Source organism: Nannospalax galili, unplaced genomic scaffold (assembly GCF_000622305.1).
Source record: "Nannospalax galili isolate Female #2095 unplaced genomic scaffold, S.galili_v1.0 scaffold202, whole genome shotgun sequence".
Taxonomy (NCBI): domain Eukaryota; kingdom Metazoa; phylum Chordata; class Mammalia; order Rodentia; family Spalacidae; genus Nannospalax; species Nannospalax galili.
Window position 1 is genome coordinate 988,625 of NW_008349000.1, and position 9,791 is coordinate 998,415.

General features: G+C 34.3%; 1 protein-coding gene across 5 annotated transcripts in view; it reads right to left on the reverse strand.

Annotated features, from left to right (window-relative positions):
- Usp15 (ubiquitin specific peptidase 15) overlaps positions 1-9,791 on the reverse strand; it is a 117,771-nt gene that overhangs the window by 72,152 nt on the left and 35,828 nt on the right. For all 5 annotated transcript variants that reach the window (XR_001872761.2, XM_008846146.3, XM_008846147.2 and 2 more), the window contains exons 4-5: positions 2,002-2,128; positions 242-387 (exon numbers count right to left, since the gene is read on the reverse strand). Coding sequence is in view for 4 of the 5 variants with exons in the window: in XM_008846146.3 (XP_008844368.1) it covers positions 242-387; positions 2,002-2,128 (273 nt within the window). In the remaining variant the exon portion in view is untranslated. The remainder of the gene's footprint in view (positions 1-241; positions 388-2,001; positions 2,129-9,791) is intronic.

The window sequence follows — 9,791 nt, forward strand, 5'->3', positions numbered from 1 at the left end:
GCTGGCAAGAAGGCTCAATGGTTAAGAGCACTTGCTGCTCTTGCAGAAGACTTGGGTTCAGTTCCCAGTATCCACGTCTGGCAGCTAGCAACTACCTATAACTCAGGTCCAAAGAATCTGATGCCCCCTCCTGGCTTCCACAGTCACCACACATACACGTGGTACACTTACATATAGGCAGGCATTCACACATGCACAGAAAATAAATCTTTTTCAAAAAACCATCAGTACTAAATCCTACCTGTCCTTGGTATAAGCCAGCATCCTGAATGGTGCTGTCCGGTTTATTCAGTGGTTCAAATGTATTACTCATATATTTGTTCCACAACCTGGTCTCCTTTTCATCTGGAATATTGAAGATTTTTCTTATTTCCTTTTCAATCGTATCTAAGATTTAAGAAGGAAAACCATGCAATTACAATAATTTTCTAAAATATACCACAAAGACCTAAATGCCCCAAAGAATAAATATTGTAAATCTATTAAAATAAGGAGACAGCAAGAACAGATAAATATGCAAGAAATATACAAAAACAAAGAAGTTTTGTCTGAAGACCACCTATATTTTTTGAAAGGAAAAATGATAATTTTAATATTAATAGATGATTAAAGAATTTAAGAACTCAAAAGTAATATAATAATTCAACCATCTAACACTAACTTTAAGCTGGATATGTTATATAATCAATGTGTTTTCCTAGGATATATATTAAATATGATAGAGAATTGATAAAGAGGAGCTGGAGAGGTTGTTCAGCAGTTTTAGAGCACTGGGTACTCTTGCAGAGGACTTGGGTTTGATTCCCAGCACCCACACAGAGGCCAAAAACTGACTGTAACTCCACTTACAGGGAATCTGACGCCCTCCTCTGACCTCCGTGGACCCTGTATGATACAGGTACACTTACGTACATTCAGGCAATACATTCATACATGTAAAATATTCTTATTTATAATATAACTATTTTAAGAATAATTTATACTAAAGAATTTATTTCACAGTTTGAAGAGCTAGCTATTCAGATTAAATGGACACAATAAAAAGAAAAGTGCATTTTCTGATAGGAGATATGTCAAATTTTCTTATATTTCAAGTAGAAGCGTTTATAGTCCTTCTTCCTAAATCAATTATCTTATGGATAATTAGCTAATGGAAATTTTTTTTTGTTTTTAAACTCTAATAGCTTCACATGTACAAAATAAGACACAAGATCTACATATTTAAGTACAGGGGAGATTAAGCTTGTATACTTACAGTTAACTCACGCCTGATATTGTAAACCTGGCCAAGAATCTGTGGCTGGAGGGGTCATAATCCCTAGGTCAGAACTTACTACTATTCCTTTCCTAAACTGATACAGTATCCAATGATCTACCAAATACGCATACTTATAGATTACTCCTATATTTTTAATCAATGTTCTTAATTACTAGCTTAGATAAGAAAACCTTATACAGTGCAGTACTTCACAAATTTGTTAACCTCCCTTCCATGCTTCTCCAACACTCATTTGGATTTTCCAACAAGATCAGTGTTGTCACTATCATTTTTATAAACACTTTATTTAAAGGTAAATGCTTTCTGTTTTTATTCAATTGTTTTATAAAGGTATCAGCAGGGGTGAGGGTTCTGGGAGGTATGACCAAACTATATTATATACATATATGAAAATGTCATAATCAAGTCTACTATATATAATTAATATATACTAATCAAAATTGTTAAATATAACTTTTTCTTACAAACATGACAGATTTTTTTCTTATGATAATTAAACAAAAACTATTTGATTTACTTAAAAGAAAAATGTCAAATATCAAACTCATTTAATACTAACACAAAACATAGCAATGAACAAGCAATTCAATGCTAAGGTAAGACATGCTGCATTGAAGCTGAGCTTCTGTGATGCTTATGAATATACCCATAAAAAGTTCTCATCATAGTCAAGAACCAGACTTACACGTAAACAACAGGGAGAAGACGAAAGCCTACATTACCTATTGTGTCAGCTTTGCTAAATCTCCGAGTTACCACACTGTTCATGTTTCCATTCTCACAGAGCTTCAATTCTGTGAGATATACTTCTACTTTGCAGTGCTTTACAAACATACCCTGTTCCACCACCTAAAAAATGAAACAAATCATATGAACTGTAATCCTCACAGTAATACACATTTCGAATGAACTTTAGAAAAAATTGAGGATCTCCAATGAAACACAATTAGCTATTAAAACCCTGCAATATAAAGCAAAATGTATATATACATATAAAACCAAAAATTTTAAAATGAGAAACTTAAGAGTATGAATAATCATAATTTAAAACATTAACAGTTTAGAAAGGCATCTACCAATATGTTAACAATACTTTGATATGCTATAAACAATAAATATTCACTGAAGTTTATTCAAAATAATTATATATATAATTTCTCCATGATTTACATGCACAGCTCTGAGTAAAGATATAGGTGTTTCTATCTTTTAAGAATGTTGTGAAACAGATCACCTTTACAAAAGTTTATACAACTGTATCTACCAATGCCTGTTATCATTCTATATGTTAAAATAAGAGTTTTAAATGAAAACTCCAAATTATTGCTGCCAAAATATTCAGCTATAGTCCCATAATTGGTATACTGGTTTATTCTAAAATGACATTGTCTGACCTTTAAATGTGTGCTTAGTAAGTCTATGTTAACACATAACCAAAAAAAAAGCAGTTAAGCATGCAAGCAATGAAGTATAAAATGAGAAAATATTAATATATTAGGTTCACCTTTTAAATAAGTATATTTCCTTTTGATCTTCTAAAGGTTAACTGTAGCGTTTCAGTCATGAACACTGTTTCTGAAAATAGTAATTGCCCTGATATGTGATACATTGGACAAATATGGCAAAAGGGAGGCTCCAAGTGACTTAGATGTACTGACAGGCTTCTAGCAAATTCAACACAGGATTACAAACTCGTGTTTCACTTTCAGGGAAAACTGTTTCAACTCAGTATTACCTGAGTCTACCTAGCATTTACTATTTACTGTATAATCTAGCATGATTTTTTATGTTTGTCTGATATGTCCTCATAATTGTGTTTTGTTACAAATTTCTAAAATAGTTTCTTCAATAAACTGAATACCCACTATAAAGCTAATAAATTATGACCCTTAATTAAGATTTGTTGTAAACCTCTTATACAGATTTATGCTGAATTTAAGAATGTAACAACATATTTAATTTTATTCTTGTAGCTATATTTAATAATAAAAACCCTAGGAATCAAATGTTGTTACCCACAGAAATTTTGGCTTGGGAGTCAGTATGTGAGTAATATCCTAAAATATTACACAAAGGTAGCTTACAGTTAATAGAATGCTAAAACTAGAGTGAGCTGAAGGGAAAAAGGTAAACAGAATCACCCACAATAGTAGGAAAGGGATAAACAGGATAAAATAAAAATATTTCATTATAATTTAAAGTAAACAGTTTAATGAGAATATATTCTCAGAATGCCTGTTTTCTTAGATGATAACAGAATCTGATAAAATCTGTAAAATAAAGTAATTGTATGATCTTTGATAACCAAACATGAAGGTTCTTTAAGATCCACACTCTTAAGAGTCAGGATCTTTCTTGGTTGCTTCTCTCTGCTGCTCCACTGAACCGGAGCTCACTGCTTCCTTAAGTGTATTAAAACTGTTAATTTTTCTAAAGATGAGCTTTTCCCCAATTACTTTTACTTAAAAGATTCATTCTATATGCATTATGAAAGATTGAAAACTACAGCATCCCAGTGAAGAAAAATATCTGGCACACTTATCAATTACTGTTACTATGGACATGTGGGCTATTTTCAGTCTCCTTCCTTTACTAAAAATTTCTGCAGTGAAAATGAAAGCTGAAGACTCTAGAGCAGGGAGAAACAGCGCACAAACATGAGCAAAGCTACATCCCCTAGCACCACCATCCAAATACATATTTGAGACAAAAAAAGGAATACTTAGAAATGATACTTGCTCAGAATTAAAGGTGACAAAATGTTTAAGTGAATTATTAACAGTGTTATAGTGCCCATAAATAAGGGAAGACACAAAATGAAATCTGACTCCTTGTCAAAATGTAGAATTATGAATACATAAAATATTTTTATTAATTCATACTCACAATGAAGACAAGACTAAGTATGTAAAGAAAATACAAGCCGGGCATGGTGGAGCACCCGTTTAATCCCAGCACTCGGGAGACAGAGGCAGGCAGATCTCTGTGAGTTTGAGGCCAGACTGGTTTACATAGCGAATTCCAGGACACCTGGGGCTACAGGGAGACCCTGTCTCAAAAAAAAAAAACCAAAAAAACCCCCAAAAAACAAAAAAACCAACCAAAAACCAAACAAAAAATACAAATTTACCCAGAATTAAGATAAATATAATTTTATTTGTTCACTTCTGCTGTGAATATTAGGCATTTTAGGCAAACTCATTAAATATTCTTAAACCAAACAGTCTACTCTCTTAATTTTTAAAAATGTTTATATATATTTTTTATTAATTTTCAGGATAAGTGTGTGTGTGTATGTGCACATGCACGCAGATGCATACACACCACAACATGCATGTAGAGGTAAGAGAACAACCTGTGGGAGTTGGTTCTCTTTTTCCACCATGTGGGTACCAGAGATTGAACTCAGGTCAGCAGACTTGGCAGCAAGCGCCTTCACCCACCAATCCATCTCACTGACTCCAAGTCTACCTTTTTACTGTCTGTGCACTGATTTTACAAAAATTTTATTGCATTTCAATGTTCCTCACTATTCCAAAGTGGACAACAGAAACAAAAAATTTCCAAATAGTTCTAGAATCACAATAAATACAGCTAAAAAAAGAGGTAACTATTGCATACATCCCAAATTCCCCCAAAATGTAATGAAAACCAAAATAAGCAAGTTTAAGCCAGGTAGCCTGACATAAGGTCACTAAAGAGAAACCAGTTATTCATGAACAACAAATGAAGTTAAATTTTAAAACAGTGGCTGATTAAAATACTTAGGAATAGGGGCTGGAGAGACGGCTCGGGGGTTAAGAACACTGGCTGTTCTTCTTGCAGAAGACCCGGGTTCGAATCCCAGCACCCACATGGCAGCTAACAACTGTCTGTGACTCCAGTTCCAGGGGATCCAACACCTACTTCTGGCCTCCGTAGGCACTGCCCAACATGGGTGCACTTATGACATGCAGGCAATAAACTCATACACACAAAATAAACAAAAATAATAAATAAAAAAATACTTAGGAATAAGTATAAGAGGAGCTGTGCTGTATGTGTGTGATTTGTGATGTGTGTACCTGTGTGAGTGGATGCAGGTGCAGCGCCTGTGGAGGTCAGAAGACAACCTTCAGGTGTTGGTCCTCGTCTTCCACCTTATTTCAGATGGGGTCTCTTTGCCACCTTGTAAGCTAGGCCAGCCATCCCCCTGGCCCCCACCACTCAGTTTCTGGGGATTCTCCTATCTTAGCCTCCTTTTCCCTGTAGGCACTGGGATATGACTCCCTCTGGCTTTTTATGTGGGTTCCAGGAATCCTAATTTAGGTCATCAGGCTTGTGTGGTGAGCGCTCTACCCTGTGAGCCATTTTCTCAGCCCAGGTGAAAATAAAACATTACTGAGTGAAATTAAACACCTAAGGAGTTAATAATGGCAGTAGGATGGGCTGCTCATCAAGTCTCCTCTATAAGTGACAAGAAGCCTTCTGAGCCATTTGGCTGGTCTCTTTTGAAAGCACTCATTCTGCAGTTTTTGTACTATAGGTTTATATTCTATTTCATTATTCTGTACATTACAATGTTTATTAATTTTAAATTTCCTTTTCTTAATTTCTTGAGACAAATGATTTTCAGTTTACTTTCCTTTCTGGTATTTGTAGTTAAATTATAGAGGTTCACCTAGGAATTACTTTACCCATTCCTTTTCTTTTAGTCTTTCTTTTTAAAATTGAAACAGTTGTGCTAAGTTGCCTAGACTTCCCTGCTGCCATCTCCAAAACACTGAAAGTTGGGATTACAGGCACATGTCAGTATGTACCATGTCTGGTTCCTTAACTATGCTCTTTTTACTTTAAATTTCCAATCGTATTTCATTTGTGGCCCTGGATTACTTAAAAATACAATGTTCTGGAGAGTTGCAGGGATAATCAAGTGTCTTTTTTGTTACTGATTTCTAGCTTAACCCCACTAGGGATCGAAAACACACTGAATAATTTCTATTTGCCATCTTTGGAGTTTATTTGATGAACCACTATTTGAACATTATTCAAATATCAATGAATATTATTGAAAAGATAACCTTTAAGCACAACCTAATTTCTTACAGGTTGTATCAGAATATTACTGTGATATACAACCTTGGGCTTTTCTATGATGATTGTTTTTTTTTTTTTTTTTTGGTCTTTTTGAGACAGGGTCCCCTGTAGCCCCAGCTGTCCTGGAACTCACTATGTAGACCAGGCTGGCCTTGAACTCACAGAGATCCATCTGCCTCTGCCTTCCGAGTGCTGGGATTAAAGTTGTGTGCCACCACGGGCCCGGCTTCTATGATTTTTAAAGGTAAAACTTTGTCTCCAGCTTTACTTAGACGCTTTCAGAACATTTCTTTTCATTTGAATTCTGCAGATAATGAAAATCTTTAAAGCTAGTAAATCCTGGCCCTACTATTTAATGACTTTATCTGTAGCTCATTTATCTTTATACATCTGACTATAGGCAGTACAACTAGAAATTAGGCACTTCTTTGGCAAATCACTGAATTCATTACATACTTTTTTTTTTTTTTTACTTTCCAGTATAAAGCATGTGACATTTGTTAACCTTTAATATTTTATCATAAAGACTACATCCCTACAGTTTCTAAGATTTTCCCTACTTTACCTTTAAGTCCTCACAGGCAGCCTTAGACTCCAAAATTCTGACAGTGTGCTCAAGGCCTGTATGTGTTCACCGACACTCTTCAAATGTCTTAAACCTTCTGCTCATGGTGTAGCCAGTCACCAGTTTTTGTTCTGCTAATCTCCAGTATCCATATCAGAGCTAGTATGAGCAATCCACTGATATTTAACATATTATCCTAAGGTTTAGCAACCTGACAAGCATTATCGCACATTATTTCAGAGGGTCAAGAATCTGGTAGAAGTTTAGTTATGCTGATCTGGCTTGAGATCTCTTATGAGGTTGCTGTCAATTGGGCTTATGACTTCAGTTATATGAAAATTCATATTGTATCTAGGATCAATGATCTATTTTACTGGCCATGTGGGCCTGTGTGTTCATCTGTGCTATGTGCAGTTTAGTTCCCATTACCAAGAAATAAGGGGCGGGGTGCATGACAGAGAAATGAGAGACAGAGACAGAGACACATACACCCTCAAGCTACAGTATTTATAATCTAATCTTAAACAGTGATGCATCAAGTCAGGCACAGGGGCACAACTAGTAATCCCAGTACTCAGGAAGTACAGGCAGGGGGAAAGGGAATTCAAGGTTATTCTTGGCTATTAAATGGGTTGGAGGATAGCATGGGTCTGTCCCCAATACACAACCCACACCAACCACAAACAGAGAGAGAGAGAGAGAGAGAGAGAGAGGGAGAGGAAAGGGAGAAAAGAAAGGAGAGAGATGTACCACAAGTTCTGCCACATGATACTGGCCACAGAGACTAGCTTTTATACAACACAATGTTACTATGAGGGCTTGGGAGTTATAGGACCATATTGCAGGCTATCATCTTAACTTACGTATTAATGTTTAATTTTAGTTATATTTCCAACATAAGAAATTACTGTTTCAAACAGTGCCTATTAATGTTTATTCACATATTTACTTTTTGTCAGCCTACACTTTGGGGTCTTAGCTTTCATTTGGAGTAATTTGTCATCAATTCTGAAGACTATTTTAAACTTCCTTAGTTCAGATCTTTTGGTATCTAATTCTACCAGTTTTTACTTGCCTGAAAATGGCCTTTTTTCCCTTCTGTTTCTGAAAGATTCCTTCCTTGGTCACAGAATTTTGTGTTGGCAGTTATTCTCTTTACAATAGTGAAGATACTCCAATTGTCTCCTGACTCCATTGTTTCTGTTGAGAAATCATTTCTTTCTTATGCTTTCTTTGAAGACACTATGTCTTTTTCTCTGGCAATTATCTGGAATATCCTTTAGACTTTGATTGTGAACATTCTGAGTAGGCATGGTTTGTTTTTTAGTTTTTCAGCATGATAATCAGTATTTTGTGACTCTCTAGTATGGTATCTTTCTAAGTTTGGGGAAATTTTTCAACTGTTATATCTTCAGGTATTAGCTCTACCTCCCCTGCTTCCTTTCCTCTCCTAAGATTCCAATTACATGTATGTATGTTAGAAACTTATTCACTGTTTTCATGTATGACTTCACTTAAAAATGTTTTTCCATTCTTCTAAGTTCTAGATAGACTACTTTCCACTAACATATCAGTTGGCTTCCAAGTTCTCTTTTTGGCTCTTTATCATTACACTCAAATGCCAAGTACATTATTTATTTGTTTGTTTATTTATTTATTTATATTAGTTTAAGACTTGTACTGAAATCTTGTTTAATAGTTTTATACTGTTTTTTAATTGTTTTTTATTTTTTGAACATAATAAGCCACAATACTTATTCTATGTCTACTACTATTACCATTAACTATATTCTTTATGGGTATATTTCTACTGTCATTTTTCTATTTTGGCTTCATTGTATTTCTTGCTTATATCCCTGCTTTCTGGTTTGTTTTTAAGACTGAGTGCCTGAAATTATAGTTGAAGCATTTTAGAGACTGAGTCCTAAGAACATAATTTACTTTTGTTTCTGTATTATAGGTAAGGGTATTATCAACCCGAGATTCTTTAATGTAACCACACATTAGTAACACTCAAAGCTGATGTCAGACTCCACAGAAACAGTCTATTCTATTCACTTCTTGAAATGACTTTTATCTGCTCCCGTCACACAAGGCAGAGAAAAAATGAGAAATTCTCTTATCTACTGATTTAATTTTGGAGGAAGATGCATTTCTGTAAAGGACTCCAGGCAATTTTGTGTATATTGAAGTTTGAAAACTATGTTGGAGAAATTAAAAGTAAACGTAGAATCAAAAAGACTTCTCAAACTTTTTTCTTTTATAACTATATGATTTTTTTCATGATTCTTTTTGCTTTCACTTTTACTTCCTCATTTACAGTTTTCAAAACACAAACCTCAGTAAGGCCTTTAAAAATGTAATAGCAAGGAATCTGTTGGTGGATCTGGAACCAATCTGAAAACCTTCAGTGTGCAATGTTATAGGTATAAGAAAAAAATTACATACACTGTTATACATTTGAAGATACTCCAAACATGTATTTTCCTTTGTTTAAATAAATGAAGTTCAGAGGGAGGTAAGAGAGGGTAACAGGGTAAATATGTTCATAATATATTACACACATGTATACAATTATCAAAAATTTTTAAAGGGACAAAAAAAATTTTAAGGAAAAAATGTATTTCAAAACAATTTCACAGGTAATGAACTATCTTTCAATTCTATCACTCAATTCTCCAGGAACAATAAAGTGAAAAGACCAATCACATTTACTGTATACACATTATAATAAATTAAGCTTTATGTAGGGTTGGCTGATTCACCTTGAAACTTTGATATTCTATTACAGTAATATCCTCACTTTAGTTCTCCCCAAAATGTTCATTTTTAATATTCTAGACTATTATTATAAAACTTTAAAAAAGTATT